The sequence below is a fragment of the Neolamprologus brichardi genome, chromosome 23 (assembly GCF_056152115.1).
Source record: "Neolamprologus brichardi isolate AB-2024 chromosome 23, ASM5615211v1, whole genome shotgun sequence".
Lineage (NCBI taxonomy): Eukaryota > Metazoa > Chordata > Actinopteri > Cichliformes > Cichlidae > Neolamprologus > Neolamprologus brichardi.
Genome location: NC_142125.1, coordinates 41,233,678 through 41,260,529, shown reverse-complemented (window position 1 = coordinate 41,260,529; position 26,852 = coordinate 41,233,678). Strand labels below are relative to the sequence as shown.

The 26,852-nt window shown below is 45.4% G+C and overlaps 1 protein-coding gene across 2 annotated transcripts in view; it reads left to right on the top strand.

The window, feature by feature from the left end:
- The window catches only part of LOC102784618 (histone deacetylase 4-like), a 91,917-nt gene that overhangs the window by 60,037 nt on the left and 5,028 nt on the right, over positions 1-26,852 (top strand). For both annotated transcript variants that reach the window (XM_087835627.1, XM_087835626.1), the window contains 19 exons: positions 522-650; positions 739-848; positions 1,303-1,437; positions 1,550-1,742; positions 5,376-5,599; positions 12,733-12,951; positions 13,265-13,460; positions 14,129-14,262; positions 14,367-14,469; positions 14,807-14,853; positions 14,972-15,079; positions 16,378-16,433; positions 16,665-16,752; positions 16,852-16,971; positions 18,635-18,732; positions 19,310-19,428; positions 19,599-19,732; positions 24,337-24,421; positions 24,785-24,929. In XM_087835627.1, coding sequence (XP_087691753.1) covers positions 522-650; positions 739-848; positions 1,303-1,437; positions 1,550-1,742; positions 5,376-5,599; positions 12,733-12,951; positions 13,265-13,460; positions 14,129-14,262; positions 14,367-14,469; positions 14,807-14,853; positions 14,972-15,079; positions 16,378-16,433; positions 16,665-16,752; positions 16,852-16,971; positions 18,635-18,732; positions 19,310-19,428; positions 19,599-19,732; positions 24,337-24,421; positions 24,785-24,929 — 2,443 coding nt within the window. The remainder of the gene's footprint in view (positions 1-521; positions 651-738; positions 849-1,302; positions 1,438-1,549; positions 1,743-5,375; positions 5,600-12,732; positions 12,952-13,264; positions 13,461-14,128; positions 14,263-14,366; positions 14,470-14,806; positions 14,854-14,971; positions 15,080-16,377; positions 16,434-16,664; positions 16,753-16,851; positions 16,972-18,634; positions 18,733-19,309; positions 19,429-19,598; positions 19,733-24,336; positions 24,422-24,784; positions 24,930-26,852) is intronic.

The following is a 26,852-nucleotide window of genomic DNA, read 5'->3' as shown; positions in this document are numbered from 1 at the left end:
CTGCATCGTGACCTATGAACTTCTCAACCCTGCGATTCAATCGTGCAGTTTGAGCAGGAGCTGAATAACGCGACTGTAAAAATCTCAGTGTTTGTTCAGCTTTAGTCAAATAACTGAATCTTCACCGTCTCTAAGGGAGTAGCCAGACACCTCTCAGAGAAACCTTATTTCTGTCACTCGTATCCATTATTTAGGTGACCACAGAACTCGTCACCATAGGAGAAGGTAGAGACGTGGATTGACATGCTAAAGTTTAAGCTAAGTAGCTTTGGATTTGCATGACCTTTCTGAGAATTCAACAAGAAGCAGTTAAACGCTTCAGTACATACAGGTCATAAACACAAATGCATTAATCAAAAACCTCTTGAAAATGTTCATTCGAAATGAATTAAGGACATGTAGAAACTGCATTTCAGTAGCTTATCAAAGCTTTCTTCATTAAGGTATTTATGCGCTTACCATAACAGAGTTCAAATTGGATTTCAAAAAAAGAATTTGGTCTCTTTTCAATCTTCTTTCAGCCTCTGAGCCCAACCTGAAGCTGCGCTCCCGGCTGAAGCAGAAGGTGAGCGAGCGTAGGAGCAGTCCGCTGCTGCGTCGCCGAGACAGTCCCATCACCACCGCCAAGAAACGCTCGCTCGACATGGCAGGTAAGAGGCAAACGGCTCGCTCAGAGAGTTTTACTCCACGCTGCTGCTGGTTTCTTGTGTGTTTGATTTGTGTGTCTGCGCGTTTCAGACTCGGCATGTAGCAGCGCACCCGGCTCGGGCCCGAGCTCTCCAAATAACAGCTCCAACAACATCCCCAATGAGAACGGCATCACTGTGTCAGTGTCCAACAACACGGAGGTAACACACACACACATGTGCTTATGTCTGGTGCTGTTATAGATGCCATTTATCTTTTGTTGTTGTTCTTGTAATTTTAGCATAAAACTTATTCAGCCTGATCTCTGAAACTGTAGCCTGGCTCCTTTGTGCCAGCGATGTGCTGCAGGTTCTCTTATTAGCTTTAAAACATTGCAGCCTGGAGTATGCATGAAGGCTGTGATTGAGGGATGTTCGGATTATTGTTCTGTGGACAAGGAGGCAGGCTGAGGAGCTGGCAAGATGCTATTTGTGGCAGCCATCAGGGGCACTCAGGCAGTGTGGAGGAGGCTCATGTCCGTGACAATTTTACATCAGCAGTGAGGCTGCACATGGAAATCTTTCCCCGTGTGTGGACTTTTTTTTTTGTTATCTGTGTGCAGGAGGTTTTTTCCTTGATGCAAACAAAGAGAAATCATTTAAATGTGTTTTCCAGGCATCTTTGGCCCAGAGGCTGTGCAGCGGTGCTGATCGTGGCTCCGTTAGCCAGCTGTCCCTCTACACTTCCCCATCTTTACCCAACATCACCCTGGGGCTGCCAGCCACTGCCACGGCCACTGCTGCTTCTAATGTAAGGAGGAAACAGCTTGCACACTGTGCATCTATCTAACTGTGTTTTTGTTTAGTTTAGAGTGCACTGTCTCCAACTATTTATTCAAATCTGCTCGCACGCTCTTGTCCAGGTGACCTCAGCCCAACAGGATGGAGGCCTGCAGCCGGCCCTCTCCCTCAGCCCTCCATTCCTCTCCGGTGGCCACTTGACCCCCTACTTGGCCGAGGCTGGAGCAGGAACAGGCGGGCACGGTGCACACAGTCCCCTGCTCCAACACATGGTGCTCATGGAGCAGAGTCCAGCGCAGAGCCCCCTGGTGACAGGTAGGGGAAACAATTCAGCTTTTATTAAATACCTTAAAGCATAGACTAAATATACATGAAAGACGGTGATAGCCACTGGTTTCCAAATTAGCTATTTTTTTGCAATCACTGTAGTGATTTGAAGGCCGACGTGACCGCATCTGGATGAGAGGGTAGACCTCGGGTGTTACCTGAACCCTGGGGACAGCAAGCTGCCTCCGTTAGATAAACAGAATAAACAAATATACTTATAGGAGAAAACAGCTGCTTCCCTGGAGTGTCTTTTAAATAAAACTGAATATTGAACAAGATAAAAGAGCACTCAAAGTGGCTAGATCCTTAGCAATGGGTTTGTAAACCTTACGTATGCTTTGTGTAGTTCTCACCCAACTGTGAGCTCATATCTTGAAGGTTCAAACTCAGCTCACTGCGAGCAGATTTGAATAAATAGTTGGAGACAGTGCACTCTAAACTAAACAAAAACACAGTTAGATAGATGCACAGTGTGCAAGCTGTTTCCTCCTTACATTAGAAGCAGCAGTGGCCGTGGCAGTGCCAATCATCTTGGTTTTTGGGGGAGAGACAAGCGGGTGTTGGTATTTACTGATGCTACCAAGGAGCATCCATAGACGCAGATACCTGCTAATGAGCGATGATGTGTAAATAAACATGCCACTGACATGTGGCACAATCAGCCATGTGATTTTGTGTTGCTTTTTGATTCATTAGTGATGGAGTCCTTGTTCCTTTTTTTTTTGATTAAGTTATTTAACACTGAACCAGGAAACAGTCAAGCATGTGTCTGCACAGACAAGTTAGCAAAGTTTTTAATTATATCTTTAAGGACTTTGCAAGTAGCAGCATGATGAGCTAAAGATATAAAATTGTTTTGTTTTGTTTTTTGCACCGACAAGTTAATTCCCAAAGAGACATTAGCTGAAAACTTGATGTGTCTTAGCATGTTGGACAGAGGTCGTCTAGGATGGATGTCAAAGAGCCGTTCTTAAGTAAGGGAAACACTGTCAGTATCAATGTTCCCTCTAAGCTGTGCGTGAGCAGTTGTGCACAGCTGGCACGGTCACAGAAAATCTGCGTTGTGCACAAAAAAAAATCTAACCTGAATTGAAATGAAAATTAAAACTTCAACAATTCTGTTTTGCAGTGTTAGTCAGTGACTGGCTGCTCCCGTATGGGATTAGATCACGCGATTCATTATTCGTTTAGCACAAATCTTGTGTAGTTAGTGTGTAGTGTAGTCAACAGTTTTGTTGTGTGTCAGAACAATGAGGCGACTGCTGAATGTTACAGGTGTTGCAGCAGTGATACATCTGCTGCTGTCAGGCCTGCAGGTATCAGGCTGTTGTTCTCCTTCATCTCATAGTGGACACAAATTATTTTTTGGAGAGGCACAAATAATTTGTGTGACATCAGATTTGATGCAGAACAGCTGATTGTTCTGTAAATAGTTTGAAATGTTTATTTAAAAAGAAACCTTGGCTGCATTTTTAGGTAAACAGCTGCAAAAAACTTTGTTTGCAAAACTCAGTTACTTTTTTGAAGAAGTAACTAAATAACTAACTGCCCAACATTGTCTGCAAAATACAGTAAATAATGACCAGAGTTACAGACTCTCTCTCAGACCACAGACTCATAATACAGTCAGAGCTTTATTAAAAAATATATATATATATATATTTTTTTCATTGTAAGTGGGATAAAGCAGTTAATTAAAAGTAGTCTAACATAAATGCTGTAATTTGATTACTTTAATAAACATGTAACTTGGATGATTTGATGCTGGCGTGACCACAGTGCACACGTCTGCTGTTGCTCACAGTGGTCCAAGGGACGCTCAGGGAGTTTGTGTGTTCACACACATGAAACATTAGAGGGAACATTGGTCAGTGTGTATGGTAGAGGTAAGGAGAGCGCTACAGGCATCTGTAAAACACGCTGGAGGCGCTGTCATGATTTGAAGCTGCATTTCAGCCAGTCATGTTGGAAATCTTGGACAATTTGATGGATCCCTCAGAGCCCGGACCCCGACATTATTGAAACAGTGTGGGATCATCCTGACAGAGAACAAAAGGCAGCCTAATCCTGTCCTTCAGGAAGCCTGGGGAACTATCCCTGAAGACTGCTTAAAGAAATTACTGAAAGCTCCCTAAGAGAGTCCAGGCTATGTTGAAGAATACAGTTGGGCCATACAAAATATTGACTTTTGACCATTTATTTTTGCATGTTTCAATAAGCCACTTAAGCTTTTTTCCGTTTTCCTAGCAAAATATAAAGAAATGAAGGACAGCTGAGGACTTTTGCACAGTGTTGTATAACAGTTCAAGCCCTAGCAGGGGTTGAGAAAAAGCAACAAAAGAATCAAATGCAACGTAAATGAAAAGTAAAAATATTAATTTTTGCTCCTGGAGCCATCTGGTTTCACACGCACACACACGCATGGACGTGCAGAAAAATAAAAGCATCATCGCTGTGTGCCCCCTCACACTGACAGACGTCCATTCATTAGCTCGACCTAATGAGCTCCTTTCATATGTCAGCATATGCTGTCTGAGTATGACATGGGTCCATTGTGTGCCCTTTCTCCTCGGCTCATTCACTCACTACCACACTGCGTCTATTTTCAGTGGGGCATTAGCAGTGAATGAGCAGTGACGCAGATACAGACGCACGTATGAGAATGTGTGTATTCTTGTCCAAAAACGTACAGACAAGGACGTATCGATGCCCACGCACAGGCCAAGACAGTGTGAATCGTTACGTGCAGCAACGAGCTACTTATCAGAAAGACGCACTTTTAAAAAACTTCACACTAACTCTTCTGTTTCATGTCAGCTCCTCCGCAGCTCCTTCTCTTTAAGTTATCAGTTTGAAAGCGCAGCGACGTGGTGCCTCTGAGGCTCCGGGTCTGCTTTCTTACTTTTTCTCAGTGTTGCGACTGATCTGAGCTGCTGAGATTATCTCGTGTCACTACAATGGGAGATTCACAGTATTGCAGCACAGATGGTTGTTTTTATTTGGTTCGCAAATACATCTGCTAACTAATCCGAGGTCCAACGACAACATTAGGAACACATCATATATTTATCTTGCATATGAGCGCTCTCATCAGTGCGGTTTATACTAAGAGTTCGGGATTTTCCTCGGGTGTTTTCGCTCCAGTCTGGGAAGTCTTACCCGAGACTCCTGTGAGCTGTAATCGAAGCCAGCTGGACTTGACCTGCTTCCCCTCCCCTCTGTTTAGACGTGAACCAGTTCGCGATTCGATTGTTCAGATTCTCGCTTCTGATTTTTAATTTGGAAAAACAGGGTCGCCACTCTGGAAATGCTGTCATATTTGCCCTGAGCTAACCGCCAGAATAGACTGCACACTCAAATAACCATGAATCATTATGACACCTAGTCTAAATAGTCGCTCAGGTGCTCAGAGCCACTTTAAGACACGTCATTGACAAAACACTGCTGCAGCACAGTTTTCCTAACAAGCTGCATGAAACTGAAGCGATGTTGAAAGATACTGCATCAAGCACAGGGCCTGAAACAGTGCTGCTGCTGTTACTGAGAAATCAAGCGCCTTGCAAGACTTCTTTGGTATCTGCTATGCCTTATGTAGTAAAGTCTTCCTTGTTTGTGTCTTAGGTGTAAGCGGCCTGTCTATGTCGTCAGCAGCGTCCATGACCAAACTGCAGCGGCAGCACCGGCCCCTGGGGAGGACCCAGTCGGCCCCGCTGCCCCAGGGGACCGCGGCCCAGGCTCACGCGCAGGCCCTGGCACTGCAGCAGCTGGTGGTCCAACAGCAGCACCAGCAGTTCCTGGAGAAGCACAAGCAGCAGTTCCAGCAGCAGCAGCTCCACCTAAACAAGGTATTCAACTTGGGTTTTAATTGAACTTGTGATTTGTTTTAAAGGCATCTTGTCTCCGGGCGCGTTTGAATGCAAAGTGTTGCCGTTTTGTTGAATCATGCATCCATGTTGCTTTATAACATGTCGTCTCAGGCGGGGGGTTCGAGTGGCCAGAAATCTGATATCACATTCACATAAACTGATAATTAATGGAGGCTATGAGTCTCAGAGGGCCAGCTCTGGAGCTGTAGTGTAGTAGTTTGCGTAGGCAGCACCGGGCAACACAGCCAATAATGTGTTAGCTTTGGCTGTGTGTGAAGTTGTTGACTTTCCTCTGCCCTTTCTTTCTCTCTCTGTAGTATTTTTGTTTGTGAGTAGGTGGAGGCAGGTATGGGTTAACATGTATAGCTGTGTGTGTGTCTGTGTGTGTGTGAATGCTTGCATCCACGTCTCTGCGACTGTGGCCGAGACAGTTGCCACGGGCTGCGAGGTAACCATGCGCTGCCATGGCAACCGCGCCGGAAGCCTCTGCCTTATATGGGCAGGGAGGAAGAGAGCAGCTGCCGCTTTACCTATTCAAGCAGGGTACGTGCTGGAGGAGAGGTGGGTGGATGAAACAAGGGATTTCCTCTCCTCCTCCTCCTCCTCCTCCCCCGCACTGCTCTGCTCCATCTCACTCCCTTCATATGTTTCAGAGATCTCAAGTGGCAGATTTTTGCACAAACACCTTTCTCAACAGCCTCTGGCACGCCAAGGACGGCTTTCCGCTTGTTTTTGCCAGGACAAAAAAAAGAAGAAAGAAAATCTCTATTTTAGCATGTTATTCTGTCAAATTAATACAAGAGGGGACAAAAGAGCTGGTTTTGTTCCTTTTTTAAATATCTACTGTGAATGTAGATATAGATAAGATTTACTCTTTTTTTTTTTTTTACATCTGACAAGTTGATCTAAACTTGAGGCCTTTTGGTTTCAAACTCTCACACTAGGAGGTCTCTGATTTGCCACACATGTAAATGTATATGTGTCCCAGAGTTAGATGAAAAGGTTGATTACTGTTATGCGTGCAGCTTCCAGCCGGCCCAGCTCTGTCCTGATGTAGCAAAACCTGCCTACCAGCACCTCTAAACATCACTGCTACCTCATTTTTAAAATATGTGCAAATAGCTTTGTTTTTGAAAAGCTATGATCCAGATTAGTCTTTGCCTTCCTTGAGTTCTGTCACCACGTCTTTTGCACTGTTCCTCTAAAATTTGTCCTCATCTACTTACGTGCATTAGGCACAACATCATTTTTTGACATGAACATTCATGAAATGTGTCATTTTTGTTAGGTTTGTGCCTTTTTAAAGCATTACGAAAGTGTCAGCTTCAGCTCAATTACATCCTCACTTGAAGACCAGTGCTACGATTAGGGTAACCAGATCCTAGCAAACCAAAGAGATTATTAATGTAGGACACAGCCTTCAGTATTATGGTCGTCAAAAAGTTTGATTTAATGTATCGCTACTTTTTAAAATAACACAGTAGTACGGTGGCTCTGAGAGGTCATACACACTGTAACTTAAGAAAATATCAGCAAATAGAAAAATTGCGCAAAAGGACACTAAACACAGTGGATTCTGAATAAAATACAACAGAAGCAGAAAAAAAGCAAAATCACAGAAAAGTGTTTTTGGCCAGACAATTTGCTAATAGCAAAGGGCTAATAGTAAACATGTATCTGTAGTATTATATTAAAATGGTTATCATTTCAGGTGTTTTCTTTATTAACGGATACAATAGAATGAATATATGATCAAGTTGGGTTTCCTGTTAGCCAAATTTAGGTTGCTCTTGTTGGTTTGCTAGTGAAAACATTTAATAGCATTAGCTAACTTCTTGGCTAACGCTAATGCTGAATGAATTTCATTAAATGTAGCATTTTACATTGTACTCATGTAATACAATTACATGGAAAATGACATGTAGTCAAATTAGCTAAAGCCAGCATTTCAGCCATAAATATGTTTGAGTGTAGTGTAGGTTGCCTTTAGCTAACCTTTTTGTTAGCATGTGTCATCCCCTTTATTTAAATGACACTTTTTCAAAGCATACAAAGAGAATAAAAAAAGATGCTTATGTTGCTTATGAGGGCTTACACTACTGATGCATTATTAAATATATGAACTGAGGGTGAGCTAAAACGGCGGTCTCCAACCTTTTTTGCGCCACGGACCGGTTTATGCCCGACAATATTTTCACGGACCGGCCTTTAAGGTGTCACGGATAAATACAACAAAATAAAACCAGTACCGGTACCAAAAAAAATAAAATTTATTCATAACACACGTGAAAAGACCCAGGAAAACAGAGTTAACGATAAAAACTATAACAAAATAACGCTAAAAACCTTGAAAACGATACATTTCACACCTGAGCCTGAACTCTCGCAGCCCGGTACCAAACGACTCACGGAGGCTCGGGGGTTGGGGACCGCTGAGCTAAAAGGCAGAGTGATACAGTTTGACTCTCCCAGACATTGTAAGTGTTCATATAACTGTAATCCAATTACACTCAGTGGTTCCTGCTTTTGCACTTTAGGTGACGCTTCATATTTTTTACTGTAAAACAAACACCACATTTAAGATATTCAAACTTCTCTTTTAGCGCCACATATTGAAGTATAACTATATACCTAAAAGTCATTATTCACTTAAAGTTCATAAAGCCATCCTGCTAACACCAATTCAGTTACTGCACTTTAAAATGCACAAAAAATGTAAAGAGAATACATAAAAAACTGAAACAAGTCAGGAGGAAACAGGAACAAAAATGGGATCTTTTCAGTTTTGTCCAACGTTACTGCAACAAAAGCAGGTATGCCCACACACGCTGTGCACTTAAGCACCCTGGAAAGAGGCTGGCTGAAACTCAAGAACTGCACTGGTTTAGCGTTAAAATCTAGCACCACGCTGGAAACAGCACAAACAGTCAATTCTATAGCCTCAAAGTTCATCTTACCTTAGATGTTCTTCTTCGCTTTGTACTTTTTTGTGTGAGCATGCAGATTCCAACAAGGCCTTCCCCTGGAGTGCATAGTGTACAACTTCTTACAACTGTATCTAAAGTTCTTCTCGACTTGAATTTCACACTTTATGAGTTGTGCAGAGCGCCGTAGTGTAGCTGGTTTACATATTTGGTGGTTTAACAAGCGAAAGATCCCGAGTTCATCCCGGGAGGAGACAGAAATCCCTTTGGGGTTATGTCAGGAAAGGCAATGGAAAACAAAAAAATAAAAAATCTGTCAAATCAAACATGTAGCACCACCTGTTGTGGTGGCAACCTGTTGTTAATAAGGAGCACCCCGGCTCTGCTGGTCAGCCCAAAAAGGAAAAACTCTCTACAAAGGCACCTGTAACAGGAATTTCAGAAGCGAAAACATCCAACAGCAGCCATATTTGGTGTCTTTCTGCCTTGAAGAAAGGTTGCCCAGATTCTTCTAGCCACAGTTTCCTGCAAGTGTGGATCCGTTACATGGTATTCTTTATACAAGTCATCCATGTCCAACTTTCCCCTGATATATAGTACCTGAGCTGGATCAGAGAAATGGAAGAACCTAAATGTAAACATGCCATACCATTTTACAACAGACGTGCGCACAGTTTGTGTAGCTTGAACAAATAAAAGCAGCGTTTAATTTGGCTAAATAGCAGAATAATGCTAAAGATCAAACCGCACACAAAAAGCAAGATGGCCTGGATCACGTATCAAGATTAGTTTAGTAAGAAACAGATAACTATAGTCAAAAGAAGGTTTTCTAGTGACGATATGGTTTTGGCTCCTGTGCACATAGGTGGAAACCCTGAGACAGGAAGAGCAGGTATCTGTGAGAGAAGATGTCGTCATGTTTCTGAAGATAAAATATCAGTGTTAGCAAAAGCTTCAAAACTATCATGGTCCCAAGGTCTTGACACAGAGTTGGGATTTTTGTGGGGATTATCGCTCACAGTGTTTTGAGTTTGTCTCCTTGTTGGCATTCTCTGTTTGGGTTTGCTGTGTTTGCACTCTTGGGTTTTCTCCTTCACTGTATTCCCTGTGTTCCTTAAAGGGAAGCCTCATTAAATTCAAATTTTATATGTCACACACACACAACCATACACAGTATGACATGGGGGTGAAATGCTTGTAGCTGTACAATGCCTGACCATTAAATGACAGGAAAAAAGTTTTACAGTATTTACAATTTACAGGTTACTACAAAATTTACAAATTAACTTAGGAATTTACAGTAAAAAGTGTGCAAATAGCAGAAAGGCCTTGTGTATTTATTGCCTTTTGTGGTGTCGTCCACCGTCTTCCTTCTTTTCTTTCTTCAGTAATGCAACATATCATACAGGAGTGTTTGCGTACATACACACAGAATAGTTTGAACTAGAGAGACCGTACCTACCTCTTGACAGTACCATGGTACTGCTTCTGGACGGGTGTTGAAACAGTAATGAAGTAGAGCCCAGAGGAGTAAACATTGTTTATATGTCACATTTAGTAAGTAAAATAATAATATTTCATGGATACTTGCTTCTTTGATTGGCTCCAGTCAAACTTTTAGCTAATAAATCTACTGATTGTGATTGTGAGCTGCTAACCTCTGGATTACCTTTCATCTCACCGCACTGAACGTCTCAACAACTTTAAAGTTAAGGGAAATATTTTCATCCTAAGTTTGTTTATTTAAAAATGGCAATTGTATAAAAGTTACACATGCCATTTTCCCCCGTTTTCCTGTTATACCTGGGAGAGGTTATACCTGGGAGAGGCCACTAGTCTCTGTAATGTAGGGGAGAAAGTGTCAGGTAAAATACGGACTACCGTATTCTACTAATTATGTAACTGATATGATAAAGAAATATATCTGTTTCAATAATATATGGTTTCAACATCGAACACTTAAGATAATACAGTTCTGGTGTCATTTGGCTCTTGAATGGGCACTAGGGATGAGTATTGTTTAGGTTTTATCAGATACCAGTACCAAACCCGGTACTTTTGAAACGGTGCCGGTGCTTAAACAATGGAGAACACAAACTTTGTCCAAAAACCTCTCGTGTTTAACTGTTTTCCACTTTTTCTTTGGTCATTTTAGCCTTTTTGGCCAGGGTGAAGGGAGTATCTGCCATCAAACAAGAAGACAGCCGCATGTAGCTATGATGGTGTTTGCTAGTTCACCTTACATGCATTAATGTAATAACGTGGTTAGCCTACTCAACGTAAATTACACACGAACAACATTAAGCTACTCACGCAGAGAAGAACGGCTGCTGCTGCATCATCATCATCATCATTTCTGCTACACTGGCAGGGCTAGGGGCCAGGACTCTCCTCTTTGGGTTTTTGGGGGATGTTGCTAACTCCGGGACGATAACAGGCACCACACCCGCAGTAGATGTGTGAGGTGTGAGGTCTCGCAGCAAGCTATCAAATACGGCGCATTTCTCGGCTTTTAAAAAAACGCTATGCGTCGGCAGGTGTTTCATCGGATTTGAGGTGTTACCTCCTTTGACAGTATCACAGTATCAGCTTAAAGCACTTGTTGCAGGCTGCTGAGTTTGCATCTTTTAAGTACAGCCAGACTTTTGACCGCTTCGCTTTGGGCATTTTTAATCTGTAGCTCTGCTCTAAAAGAACGTACGTACCTGGACCCGCCTACTATCCTCAGAAACGTAAAATGATTGGGTAGAATCCAAAGTGTGTGACATCTCGGGGGGAAATAAAGCACCAAAATGTGCGCTGCTTTTCGGTCTGGTTACTACCGTTTATGCCAGAACCGGTGCCATCATGGCACCGGATACCGGTACCCATCCCTAATGGGCACCAAGCTGTACATGAGTATACTGTATGCCCATTGGATAATCCAGCCCAGATAACAACATAGGCCAGTCAAGAACAAGTGTATGATTGCCAAACTCCAAATTGTGTTGTTTTTAACATCTTTTATTTGGCAAAGGAGCAGCTGGATGTGGGTTGCAAAGTGGCTTGCAGTTGCAGCAGAGACTATAGACAAGCTAAAGCAACGTGAATACTGGGCCCTATATATGAACACAGGTATTATCTGAGTGTAGACGGAGCTTGATTTTGTGGTCTAACATTATGCTCATTTAATAATTAGTCACATATAAATGTAATCAGTTAATTACTGCTATAGACAAACAGTCAGTTTACCAGTGTAAATGTGTCAGATTAGCACCAAGTTTAATAAAAACAGAAACTTTCCCGTCTTTTATCCACATGTCTGCTTTAACTTGGCTGTTTGATCATCCACTGCTAATGAAATAAAGGGCATCAGTTTGAAGCAGACAGGCAGGAGGATTCTGGGAAAGTGGAGCAGGGGGGGGTCAGATAGGTCAGAGCAGGACGTGAAAAATGGGGGTAAAGAAACGTCTGTTTGGATGCAAAGAAGACAAGAACAGTAACACGGAGGAGGAGGAGGTTGAAAGGGAGTTGGTGAATGCTCTGACGTCAAGGCTGTCCCCTGGCACTGAGCCAAGGGGACCCAGAGGCTCGCAGCTCTGGGAGCGCACGCGCGCGCACACACACGCGCACACACACGCACACACACACACACACACACCTGTAAATGTAGCTCACTCTCGAGACTTCCAGCAAACACTTCTCTTTCTCTCAGCCTTCATATCGTAAACTGTGGAGGCGAGCACTCTCGGGCCCTTTTAGCGGTTCGTGTCAGTAAAAGTGAATGAAGAGACAACTGAGTCACCGCTCGGTTAACGGGGGCCCAGAATGAGTCGACTGAAAAGAGACGCGACGGGGAGCGGGGAATGTCTCTGTTCTGCGAGACGCATTTTGCCCCGGAGTACAGTCGGTAGAGCGGCTACTCACATTCAATTAAAAAGGAAAGGTTTGAAATGAGCAAGACACCAATCTGGCTGAGTAATCCAAATTAAGCTTGTTAAAAGAAGAATGCTCGAGAGAAAAGAGCGCTCTGCCAGGAATTTGTTTCAGAGGAGAGCGTGCTCGTTTGCCTTGAATGCAGCCTCACACGTTGGATTTGTCGCATCCCGCTGTTCGATTGTGAAATAAATTTCACGTCGCGGCATCATCGCCCTCACTCCCCTTTCTGTGTCTCCCTCTCTCTCTCTCTGCCTGCGCCGTGTCCCGCAGATGATGGCCAAGCCCAGCGAGTCGCCCGTGGGCCGTCAGCACCAGAGCCACCCCGAGGAGACGGAGGAGGAGCTGAGGGAGCACCAGGACGGAGGAGGCCTGCCGCACGGGGTCACCATCAAGCAGGAGCCCCCCGACCCCCAGGAGCTGCAGGAGGAGGTGCTGCAGCAGCAGCAGCACAGGGAGAGGCAGGCTGAGCAGGAGCTCCTCTTCAGACAGGTAAAAGATGAGGAGTTAGACGACATAGGCCGAGAGGATCAATATGAACTTTTAGAGCACCTGATTGGCTTAGATAGGTTGCAGGTGTTCCTGGGGAAGTCCTGGAGTGTGGCGGGGGGTGGTTTGAAAGAAATGGCACAGCGTTCATGAGATTAAGAAGCAAAAGGGACGATCAAAGCCAGATTATTTGTTTTGGCTGCCACCTTTTGGCCACAAGTTGCGCTTGCAGTAAAAAAAAAAAAAAAAAAAAAAAATCAGAGTTTTATTATCTAAACATTTTTCCTTTATTTTTCCTTTTTGTGCGTGCGAGCAGCAGGCCCTGCTGTTGGAGCAGCAGCGGATTCACCAACTGAGAAACTACCAGGCCTCCATGGAAGCTGCCGGCCTCTCCATCTCCTTCCCGGGACACCGCCCCCTGTCCAGGGCCCAGTCATCTCCGGCCTCCGCTTCCTCCTTCCCGATCAGCGTCCCCACGCCCGATCCTCCAGTCAAGCCTCGCTTTACCACAGGTCAGCATCGCCCTCCTCTCCTCCCACTGAAGCATCACGTACTGTGTGCGTGCTCGTTTGCTTACACTGTAACTCAAATCTACAGTCACTGTAAAGCAACCAGTAGGATTCATCGCCAGTTTAGCCGCCTCCCTGTGACTTTAATTTCCATCTTAATGCACTCGGGACTGGAAAGAAAAAAAAATCTCCCAAAAATCAGGTGAATTGGCCCGAAAACACTGTGCTAGTCCCAGCCTCCATCTGGTAGCAGAAATAGACGAGCTGGATCAGTGAATCTTGCCAAAATCTTTGTCTCTCCCACTCTGTTGTTTCACTCGTTGAGGAGAAACCTTTTTTTAAAAAAAAATCTCCTCCCAGCCGCTTCAGCGTGTCTTTTAGGAAGCGGACTTTTGTGACAGTTGTTGCATGCGAGCACCACAGCTGAAGATATTTTTAGTTTGGCCTACTTTGCTCCGATTCAGTTCCAAACTACAGAAAAATGTGCGGGAAAAGCACAGCTCAACAGCGAATGTCAAACAAGGATCTGATGCCTCAGCTTTTCAAAATAAAAGAGTAAGGCGTTCATTTAGACCGCTGTTGTGTAGATTAACAAAAATGAAGGTGGTATTTCACAATCAGTGTGTACGAGCATTTGAACGAGTGTAGTGAATGTTTCTGTGTTTCCCAAGGCCTCGTGTACGACTCCCTGATGCAGAAGCATCAGTGCATGTGCGGCAACACCAACAGCCACCCGGAGCACGCGGGACGCATTCAGAGCATCTGGTCCCGACTGCAAGAGACTGGACTCAGAGCTCAGTGTGAGGTAGGCTCGCAGAAAATGTAGATATCCAGCATCCACCAGCCGTCGCACAAAGTAGTGAAGCGCTTATGTGAGCTGAATCCATCTGTGTGTCTGTCTGTGTGTAGTGCATCCGTGGGAGGAAGGCCACTCTGGAAGAGCTGCAGACAGTTCACTCTGAAGCCCACGTCCTGCTGTATGGAACCAACCCACTCCGACAGAAACTTGATTGTAAGCCTTTATACACACACACACACACACACACACACACACACTTGTTTTCATATCTCAGTGAGGACATCTCATTAACATAATGCTTTCCCTAGCCGCGTACCCCAACCCTAACCATCAAAAATGAATGCCTGACCCTCAGCCTAAATCTAACCATAACCTAATTGTGACCCTGACACTAAAACCACATTTTGAGCCTCAAAATGCTTCAAACCCGTCGGCATTTTTCCCCATAAGTGACTGTTGGTCACCACAAGTACATGTATATACACACACACACACACACACACATTCAGCTGCTGATAGTGTCAAATTGAATCTTTATTTCCTGCGACAGGTTCAATCACTCCTATGTTTGTTCGGCTCCCGTGTGGAGGGGTGGGGGTAAGTAATGCTTGTTTGCTTTGTTTAAAAGGGGCTAAAACAGCTCACGCTTTCTGCACTATTCAACATCGGTTTCCAAGCCAGTTTATCAACACGAGACTCGGTTTTCTGGTCTTAGGTGGACAGCGACACCATTTGGAACGAGGTCCACTCGTCCAGCGCGGCTCGCCTCGCTGTCGGCTCGGTGGTAGAGCTTGTTTTTAAAGTCGCTACTGGAGAGCTAAAGGTAACCTTGATTACACCTGTCTGCTGCTTCTTGCTCTGTTTCCCACTGCGATGAAGCAAAGTTAATGTGTTTTTATGTGCTGCAGTTCTGCCACAGTCTTTGAAAATTCAGAGTGAAGCCCAAAGTTGACACTTAAAAATTTAAGATACCTGCTTTCATTCGTTCTGCATCACCCAGCCAGAGCAGGCTGAGCTTGGTATTTCGAATGTCCTTTTCTTCAGCTTTTTCCAGTTCCAATTGGGAGATACCACAATGCTCAAAGGCCAAATGAGATATATATAACCCCCCCAGTGACTTCAGGATCTGCCCCGGGGTCTCCTCCCAGCTGGGGGTACCCGGAAAGCTTCTAAAGGGAGGCACCTGGAGACATTTTAATAACCTGCAACACCTCAGTGGGCTCTTGATGAGAAGGAGCAGAGTCTCTACTCAGAGCTTCTTCTTCTGGATGTCTTGGCAACCACATGCTGCTACTGAAACATGTGGTTGAAGTAGCAACATGTGTCTGTTGCTGTCGCTAGGTGAAGTCCGAAACATCTTTGTGATTGCTTTGGTCACTAAAAGATTGGCACAATCTCTTGAAGTTTGTCAGCTTGTCTCCAAACATTCACAAACTGGTGGGTCAGCAGCAGTGAAACTTTAATCAGTGCAGTTCACACTGAAAATCATTTGCCTTCAAAGTAAACGCGTCTCTGCTACAACCAACACGCTTCAATAGGTACAGCTCCCCATGCACAGCTGGCCGGTGGTTGCAGACAACTCGGTGTCTACCTGAGAGCATCACTCACCTGAAATGAGATCAGGTTTAAGCAAGAAGTTTCTAGAAAAAATAGAGCACGCAGCTTAATTCGTATTGGCTGCTTCACCTTTATCAATAACTCCAGAGTAGTTGACCTGCAGTCCCCGTGTTTCACAGCTCACTGAGCTCAGCTCAGTTTTGTTTATATACCACCAAATCACAACAACTGAGCAAGTACTTGGCAACAGTGGGAAGGAAAACGCACAACGCTCGGTGCATTATGGGAAGCCCCAAACACAAACGGTCATCATTACTTGTTTTAACCCCAAACTGTATGGGATCCTTGTTGCAGCCTTATTACAGTTATTGGAATAGGGTTATTAAACCCGCCGTTCACTTTGTATTGCTGTGATTTAATGTTTGTCACGCTCTCAGCGTTTCATTTGATTCATGTGTAATAGTTTCCCACTTAAAGGCTAAGTTATGATGTTTTTAATGGTGGTTACGATCACAGAGGAAACAGTGATCAGTGCTAACAGACTCCCGTCGCTTCTTTTTCCAGAATGGTTTCGCTGTGGTCCGCCCTCCTGGACACCATGCGGAGGAAAGCACTCCCATGTAAGGCCAAAACTGTCACCACACTGACTTGGAGACACTTAATCTGCACGTATACAAAAACCAGAGCTGGAACAGGCTCGTCTGGAATAGAAATTACATAAACCATTGAGTCTATTTGCACATAAAATCCTGAGTGCCTTTATTCTGTCAGCTTTCTCAGTCCTGCTTTATTTATTTTCCATATCCTCCTCAAAAAGTGTTTAAATTGTCCTCCGTCTGCTGCTGTTTCAGGGGTTTCTGCTACTTCAACTCTGTGGCCATCGCAGCCAAACTGCTGCAGCAGAGACTGAATGTCAACAAGATCCTCATTGTGGACTGGGTGAGTCACATGATCCTCTGTCATGTGACGCTAATCAGAAGATGCAGATCTTTTCTTTTTTTAAGACCAGTTAGATTTATTTTCTTCTTCTACTCTCAGGATGTTCATCATGGCAACGGCACCCAGCAAGCCTTCTACGATGACCCCAACGTCCTTTACATCTCTGTTCATCGCTACGACGACGGCAACTTCTTCCCTGGAAGCGGAGCACCTGATGAGGTGAGTGTGTGACCTGAACAGAATTTTTCCACTTTTTACTTTTTAGTAATCCATTTGTATTTTTTTTTTTGATCAAGGTCTTTTTATTGAACAAAGAATTGCTTCCAACAACAATTACGGCAATATTAACAAACACTCGTGCCCCCCCCCCTCCCCAACCCATCCAAAACAGTGTAACTAAAACCCAGCCAGAGAGGAAAGAAGAGACAAAATAAAAGAAAATTACAATTACAAAATTACAAAGTAAATAATAAAATAAATGAACAACAGCAAAAAAAAAAAAAACACGCACATTAAGCGATAGTATCCGGACTTAATCTTTCAAAGTAAGTAAGAAAAGGTTGCCATGTGTCATAAAACCTCCGAACCTTTTACAGTGTAGCGGATCTTTTCCAGCGGAGTATAGCACATGACATCCTTAACCCATTGCCCATATACAGGTGGAAGTGGCTCTTTCCATTTCAATAATATCATTCTACGGGCCAAAAGAGTGCAAAAGGCCAGAAGATCAGAGTGTGATTTGGAAAGACTGGCATCACAAGGCGTCACCCCAAAAATAGCTATAAACGGGCAGGGTGCAATTGGAACACCAAATATGTTGGACATGGTTTCAAATATGCTTCTCCAAAAGCTACCCAGTTTTGGACATGCCCAGAACATGTGAAATAGGGAAGCAGGCTCTCGTTTGCACCGGTCACATGTGGGGTCAAACCCATCCTTGATTTTGCTCAGTCTAGTTTTAGACCAATGGAGACGGTGAACCACTTTGAACTGAATCACCACATGTTTAAGGCAAATAGATGACGAAGATCCATTTGTATTTTTATTACCTTGCACTCACTGGCCACTTCATTAGGCACACCTGTGCAACTGCTCGTTAATGATATGTAACCAGCCAATCACATGGCAGCAGCTCAGTGCATTCAGGCATGTGGACATGATCAAAACAACCTGCCGAAGTTCAAAGTCAGATCAGAATGGGTGATTTAAGTGACGTTGAACGTGGCTGGACTCCTGATCTGCTGGGATTTTGCAGCCACGTGATTGGCTGATTAGATTGTTGCCTCAATAAACAGTTGACCTGGTGGCCAGGATACGCATATTAAATATGGCCAGCTTCACATAACAAGATAAAATTGTGTATAATTAAGTCCTGTCAGCTTCACGCTGTTTTATGGCTCAGTGTGATGAAGAAAAGTTGCCTTAAAGGGAGACGAGCTAAAACGAGTTGTTGCACACAGCGATTGAACTGAAGAGTATAAAATAAATAAAGATCATTTTAAACATGAACTCTAGTCCAAGAATAAAAACTGTGGAGCTGCAAAGGATGATAATAATTGGTCCACTTCAGCTTTTTGACAGTTTTTAGTTTGGTTGCCAGTTTTTTCAGTCCACACGTCTTGAAGCTGGTTGCACTCCAAGTTTATGTTATCTGTCAGCTCCGGGTGTATCTTGTTAGTTTCCAGTTGAACTCTTTCCAAGGATCACTTTATTAATGCTCTATGTTCTAATGGTAGTTTTTTTTAAGACCTCTTGATCAAAAGGCAAGAAATAATCTGAAGCATCCTGTAATTACCCAAAAGAAGCTAAAAGCTTAAAAAAAGGACATTTTTCCTTTTATTTGTGTCGTACACTCACTTGAAGTTTGTGCTCCTCTCCACAGGTGGGCAGTGGTCCTGGAGTCGGGTTCAACGTTAACGTTGCCTTCACCGGAGGTCTCGACCCGCCCATGGGAGACGCAGAATACCTGTCTGCCTTCAGGTACCAGATAAACCTTGAGCACATGTGAGGGGTCGGTTTAACTTTTGACAAACCTCGGAGTGAAGCACCCTGCCTTTAAAGCCCTGCTCCCAAATAAAGTTTCCCTTAAAGGGAGGGCGTATATAATGGCTTCCATTTGTTTGTTGGCCTTCAGACTTCACAACAATATGCAGGGCCTTGAGCGACACGAGATTGGCAAAGTATTTGACTTTGATCGTCATTGTTAGCAAGTTCAAAATTGACCTTAAAAACTGTTCAGAAACCATATCGATTAATATTTATCATAACTAATCACATGATACTTTCTTAATGGATGAAACTTCTACAAAGTGAAACGCAGATATCTTCAGCTTTTTATCTCATGAAACAAATAAAAGTAACTGAGAAACCGAACTGTGTGATGCTCATTTAATAATCAGCTTTAATTATTTGCCAAACTTTGATGAAGCAACTGTTTGTCATGAAATCAACAATGATTGAAGCGTGCTTCTCCTTTGTGTGTCGCCTTTGTGCAGAGGATGTTGAGATGTTGGCTGATGCACTGTTTAATCTTTGAACCCCGCCCTTCCACTCGCAGGTCAGTGGTGATGCCGATAGCCAACGAGTTTGCTCCAGACATCGTGTTGGTCTCTTCTGGCTTCGACGCCGTCGAGGGACACCCTCCCCCGCTGGGCGGCTACACTCTGACATCCAAATGTGAGTGGGAGATTATCGGTAGAGTGTTTCTTATCTCGCGCTCCAGCCGCTCCACACGTGCGTGCGCTGCTGACCGAGCGTTGAAGTCTAACAGAGCGCTGAAATGTTAATGAACTTCAGCAGCTGTGGATACATTTAAGTGCATTCACCTTCCTGTAAACTCTCTTCAGGTTTCGGTTATCTGACGAGGCAGCTGATGACCCTCGCCGGAGGCCGTGTGGTCCTGGCTCTAGAGGGAGGTCACGACCTCACCGCCATCTGTGATGCCTCCGAGGCCTGCGTGGCCGCCCTGCTCGGCCAGGAGGTAAGGAAGTCACTCTGAAAGCACGCAAGGCTGGAATCCTAATAAAAGGACGTCTCAAAGGGTCGACGTTAGAAACAAAGACCGGTCGAAGCAGGACGCAGATCACGCTCCTTTATTCCTTCTTACACATGATAACTGATTGGAAGTGGACATGAGAAGAAATGTAGACGTTAGTGATTAAGTAAACGCATTATATATCTCGGCTCTGTATGTTCTCAAAACGTTTGCAAGTTTTAGCCAATAAGAAGAAGCTTGGCTTAAAGGGGCGGAGCTAAAATAGCCAGTTTTAATAGTGTGAGTCGACTCCATTTTACTCTACAGCCGTAACGACTAAAGTCGTCACAAAACCGGGCATGCAGTGTGGACTCACAACAATTCAGGTTTTATTTATATAGCATCAAATCCCAACAGCAGATTGCCTCAAGGCACGTTTTGCTGTAAGGTAAAGAGCCTGTAGTAATATAATATATGAGTAAGCGCTTTGGTGACAGTGGGGATGAAAAACATCCTTTTAACAGGAAGAAACCTCGAAAATAAGCAGGCTCAAGGAGGGACGAGTGCGATGACTCAAGAAGAAAGTCACCTGGAACAGAGTTTCCCAACCACTGTGAGAAATGATCAGGTGTGCCGTGGAAGATTATCTGGTTCCACCTGATTAGTAATGACCGGCGTGAGTAACGGGCAGAACAATTACAGTCTCTTCCACTAGAGGGCAGTACAACTACCTGCTCTAATTAAATAGGTTGCCAAGTGCCAGTAAAACAGAAGACCATCCATCCATCCATCTTCATCCGCTTTATCCGGGGCCGGGTCGCGGGGGCAGCAGCCTAAGCAAAGAGGCCCAGACCTCCCTCTCCCCAGCCACCTCCTCCAGCTCATCCGGGGGAACACCAAGGCGTTCCCAGGCCAGCCGAGAGATATAATCTCTCCAGCGTGTCCTGGGTCTGCCCCGGGGCCTCCTCCCGGTGGGACATGCCTGGAACACCTCACCCAGGAGGCGCCCAGGGGGCATCCTTGTCAGATGCCCAAACCACCTCAGCTGGCTCCTTTCGATGTGGAGCAGCAGCGGCTCTACTCTGAGCCCCTCCCGGATAGCCGAACTTCTCACCCTATCTCTAAGGGAGATGCCAGCCACCCTTCGGAGGAAGCTCATTTCCGCCGCTTGTATCCGCGATCTCGTCCTTTCGGTCACTACCCACAGCTCGTGGCCATAGGTGAGGGTAGGGACGTAGATCGACCGGTAAATTGAGAGCTTCGCTTTTACACTCAGCTCCCTCTTCACCACGATGGACCGGTGCAGCGTCTGCATTACTGCAGCCGCAGCCCCAATCCGTCTGTCGATCTCCGGCTCCCTTCTCCCATCACTCGCGAACAAGACCCCGAGATACTTGAACTCCTCCACTTGGGGCAGGACCTCATCCCCGACCCGGAGTGGGCACTCCACCCTTTTCCGGCTGAGAACCATGGCCTCAGATTTGGAGGTGCTGATCCTCATTCCCGCTGCTTCACACTCGGCTGCGAACCGCTCCAGTGCGAGCTGGAGGCCCTCACCCGATGAAGCCAACAGAACCACATCATCCGCAAAGATCAGAGATGAGATCCTGAGGCCACCAAAGCGAAAGCCCTCCGCCACTTGGCTGCGCCTAGAAATCCTGTCCATAAAAATTATGAACAGAACCGGTGACAAAGGGCAGCCCTGGCGGAGCCCATCACCCACCGGGAACGAGTCCGACTTATTGCCGGCAATGCGAACCAAGCTCTTGCAACGGTTGTATAGGGATCGAATGGCCTGTAGCAATGGGCCAGACACCCCATACTCCCGCAACACCTCCCACAGGACACCCCGAGGGACACGGTCGAATGCCTTCTCCAAGTCCACAAAACACATGTAGACTGGTTGGGCAAACTCCCATGCACCCTCAAGTATCCTCGAGAGGATGAAGAGCTGGTCCAGTGTTCCGCGACCAGGACGAAAACCGCATTGTTCCTCCTGCATCAGAGGTTCGACTAGCGGACGAACTCTCCTTTCCAGCACCCTGGCATAGACTTTCCCGGGGAGGCTGAGGAGTGTGATCCCCCTGTAGTTGGAACACACCCTCCGGTCCCCCTTCTTAAAGATGGGGACCACCACCCCGGTCTGCCAATCCACGGGTACTGCCCCTGATCTCCACGCAACATTGCAGAGGCGTGTCAGCCAGGACAGCCCTACAACGTCCAGAGCCTTCAGGAACTCGGGGCGGACCTCATCAACACCAGGGGCTCTGCCACCAAGGAGTTGTTTAACTGCCTCAGTGACCTCGCCCCCAGAAATTGGCGGGTCAATCCCCTCATCCCCAGACTCTGCTTCCTCCTCGGAAGACGCGTCAGTGGGATTAAGGAGGTCCTCGAAGTATTCCTTCCACCGCCTGACAATTTTCTCAGTCGACGTCAGCAGCGCTCCGCCAGCACTATACACAGTGCAGGTAGAGCACCGCTTTCCCCTCCTGAGACGCCTGACGGTTTGCCAGAACCTCTTCGAGGCAGTCCGAAAGTCTTTTTCCATGGCCTCTCCGAACTCCTCCCACACCCGAGTTTTTGCTTCAGCCACTGCCCGAGCCGCATTCCGCTTGGCCTGTCGATACCTGTCGGCTGCCTCCGGAGTCCCACAGGCTAACCAAGCCCGATACGACTCCTTCTTCAGCCTGGTGGCTCCCTTCACCTCTGGTGTCCACCATTTGGTTCGGGGATTACCACCACGGCAGGCACCAACCACCTTGCGGCCGCAGCTCAATGCAGCAGCTTCGGCAATGGAGGCGCTGAACATGGTCCATTCGGACTCGATGTCCCCCGCCTCCCTCGGAATGCTGTTGAAGCTCTGCCGGAGGTGTGAGTTGAAGATCTCGCGGACTGGGGCCTCTGCTAGTCGTTCCCAGCACACCCTCACTACGCGTTTAGGTGCACCAGGTCTGTCCAGCGTCCTCCCCCGCCACCTGATCCAACTCACCACCAGGTGGTGATCAGTTGACAGCTCAGCTCCTCTCTTTACCCGAGTGTCCAGAACATATGGTCGCAGGTCTGGTGATACGATTACAAAATCGATCATCGACCTACGGCCTAGAGCGTCCTGGTGCCACGTGCACTTATGGACACTCTTATGTTCGAACAAGGTGTTCGTTATGGCCAAACTGTGATTAGCACAGAAGTCCAATAACAAAGCACCGCTCGGGTTCAGATCAGGGAGGCCGTTCCTCCCAATCACGCCCCTCCAGGTCTCGCTGTCGTTACCCACGTGAGCATTGAAGTCTCCCAGCAGGACAACAGAGTCTCCAGGTGGAGCACCTTCCAGCACCCCCCCCAGGGACTCTAAGAAGGCTGGGTACTCCGAACTGCCACTCGGTGCATAAGCGCAGATGACAGTCAGGACCCGTTCCCCGACCCTAAGGCGCAGGGAACAAACCCTCTCGTCCACCGGGAAAAACCCCAACGTACCGGCAGCAAGCCGAGGGGATATTAGAATACCCACCCCAGCCCGCCGCCTCTCACCAGGGGCAACTCCAGACTGAGACAGAGTCCAGCCCCTCTCCAGGAGACTGGTTCCAGAGCCCAAGCCGTGCGTAGAGGTGAGCCCGACTATATCTAGCCGGTACCTCTCAACCTCACGCACTAACTCAGGCTCCTTCCCCACCAGAGAGGTGACATTCCATGTCCCTATTGCCAGTCTTGGCAGCCGGGGGTCAGTCCGCCAGGGCCTCCGCTCCTGGCCGCCACCCGGCACACAATGCACCCGACCCCTATGGCGCCTCCTGCGGGTGGTGGGCCTGCGGAAGGATGGGCCCATGTCGCCTCTTCGGGCTGTGCCCGGCCGGGCCCCATGGACTAAGGCCCGGCCACCAGACGCTCGCCCTCGGGCACCCTCCCCGGGCCTGGCTCCAGGGCGGGGCCCCGGTAACCCTATCCCGGGCAGGGTAAACTGTTCCCTCTGTGTTTTTTTCATTGGGGTCTTCTGAATCGCTCTTTGTCTGGTCCCTCACCCAGGACCAATTTGCCATGGGAGACCCTACCAGGGGGCAAAAGCCCCCAGACAACATAGCCCCTGGGATCCCTGGGACACACAAACCCCTCCACCACGATAAGGTTGCGATTCACGGAGGAGTAAAACAGAAGACGAAGAAGAAATTACACAATAGTCATGCTGTGAGCGAGACAGCGCAGTACGTAATAGCAATCGATAAATATTTGAAAAGACAAAGTAGTCGTAGAGTAGTGTTCAAAAGAAAGCAAAATGGCTATACTGGCTTATAAAAAACTATACATAGAATTTTCAAATGTCACCACAGGGTCATCAAGGATTCTGAGGCCGGGCAGCAATATTTTACTGGTTTATTTATTTCTGTTTGTTTTCTTAAATAATTATTGTTATTCATTTGATTTTTTTTTTTATATTTATATTTATTGTATTTATATTATTATTGTATTTATTTGTTGATCCACACTTAAACTCCGGGGCAGTCGATAGACGTCGCTGTCCTGGAGCGGCTGAGATTCATTAAAAAAGGCTTGTAGGTCATCCTGTTGAAGCTGTTGCACACTCATGTTTGTGTTTTCTGTGTTTTTGTCCCATGCAGCTGGACCCACTGCCCAAGGCTGTCCTCGAGCAGAGGCCGAACCCCAACGCTGTTCGTTCTCTGGAGAAAGTTTTGGAGACTCACAGTGAGTTCACCGTTGCAGGAGCACAGACTCATAACAGCGATACCCACAGGGACAGTTTTTATTAGAAACCTAATCTGTATCTGTAGGTTCATAAACAATCCAGACCAGTAAAGGGTTTAACCTTCATGGAAGTAGTACTTGAAAGGCAGGCTGAGTAATACTCAACATGTCATTTCTCTGTGACAAAATAAAAGATCTGCAACATTTTTATTAGAAAATATCTATTTTTACTTTTTAAGATTCTCTCTGGTTCATTTTTTGTGTATGAGCTTCATATATTTAAGGTCAGCCCTCTTAATGCTTTACTTTTCTTCACTTCCTCTGTGTTTCTTGTGTTTTTCTCCCTCCTGTCTTTTATCTCAGGTAAGTACTGGCGCTCGGTGCAGCGCTACTCGCCGCGGCTGGGGCTTTCTTTGCTGGAAGCCAAACGAGGAGACTCGGAGGAGGCTGAGGCCGTCAGCGCCATGGCCTCTCTCTCTGTGGCCAACTCTAATGCCATGGAGCAAAGGTAAGGAAGTAAACACAGTGCTTAAAGAGCAATAGTCTTGACTTAAGAGTAGTTATACTCTTTATATAACCTTTAAACCCGGCAACAGTAAAGTCACTACTTTCTGTCGTTAACATCAAGTCTGTGCAGTTGGAGTAACGTGTTGTTAAATATATTTAATCCTGATGGAAACCTCCAATAAAACTATTAAAAAACTATAAAACTCTAGTCCCTGGACTATATTTACAACTTTAAAGCCTTTAAAGAGATAACAGATGAAATAATAGTGACTTTGTTTGTCTTTAGCTAGGGTCAAAGGTCATTTATAAAGCAACCTAAACAAAGAGACAACAAGAACATTTTCTACTTCTTGTACCGTAGTGGATCCATCTCACTCTGTCCCCTACATCCTCCCCCGTCACACCAACCCTCTGCATGTGCTCCTTTACTACATCCATGAATCTTCTCTGTTCTGAAAGCATCAACTCAGCTTCCTGTGTTTTTGTCAGGGGCATCCTCTCCAGACCACAGCAGCCCTCACTAGCATCTTGTAAATCTTCCCTTTCACTCTTGCTAAGGTCTTAAATTACTGTCATTTAATATTTAAATAACTGACTCCAGGATGCTAAAATGGCTAAAATCATCTGCATAAAAGAAGGAAAAAAAGGTGAAGACGAAATCTGGAAATCTGCAAAAATACTGTGAAGTAATATCAATTCTATCCACTCAAGCTCTTCTAGCTGCAGGGAGAATTGTTTCTGTGGGTCTGTCCAAACTTTAAGACCTTTCATAAATAGTTAGTGACGATATTCAGTCCAAAGATTTGGAAGTCCAAAACTTTTTTGGGTTAAATTGCAGTAAATATTCAGCGCCTGGCCCGTAGTTTTACAAATAATGCTGATGTCACTTAGTGTTAGTTGTGTACCCACAATTTTGTAATCCTAGATAAATCAGTTTGCTATAAAAGTATATAAGGTGAAAGCAGAGAGGAACTTTTTTCTGATGCTACCCTTTGTTTGAATGGCTTGAAGGAGAGATTTAGATGCATGGGTGTAGATCTACCTGCTAACAAGTGCTGAGTAACGTCCTGAATGATAAAGCACAGACTTCATGTGCAGCCTATTAGTGCAATTACAAGAAGCAATGTGTGTTATTTGTCAGAAAATGGCATTAAATGTGATCCAAAAGGCACAAACACAGTCCAGAGGTCCAGTTTACAAAGTTAAATTAGCTGACATACTGTGCAGCAAACAGCCGCCACATCGACCCCTTCAGGTCAGTCAGAGACGCGATCAATCATGCAAACTTTAAAGGCCTTTACACACCAGATGTGTAAAGTTTATGGCCTATTTTTAATGTAGCCGTACACACCAAACACATAATCAGCTCAAAACGCACTCGTCCTGAATATACAATCATATGGAAATAGTAAAATAATACTATTTTAATAATATATATATATAATATCAATCAATATTAACTATCAGACGCACAGTTGGACATTGTTTTGGGTCAACTGGCTCTCTGAGTTCAAACTGCTTCACTGACATCATGAAATACATGAAAGCGATCGTGATACAACTTTAACTGTAAAACATCAGAACCTGCTCATCGTTGCTTGATGTTGACTCAGTTCTTTTTCACAGTGCAGTCTATGAGGACGAATGTCAGTGTGTGTACATACGTTACAGAACAAATTTGCATCCAAACATTTGGAATTTCATGGGTTTTTTGAGGGAGTTGGGGGGAGTTTGCAATGTGCTTGGTGTGTCATGGCCTTTAGTCTTAAAAACCTTTAAATGCCTCTATATCAATAAAAAAGACCCTCTGTGTAGGTGTCATGAAATTACGGAGCCCCGCAGGGGACATGGGAGAAAAAAAAATTAAGACGGACTTTTGCGAGATCTCGCAAAACAAACTGGGGATCTCGCAAAACTTTTGGGG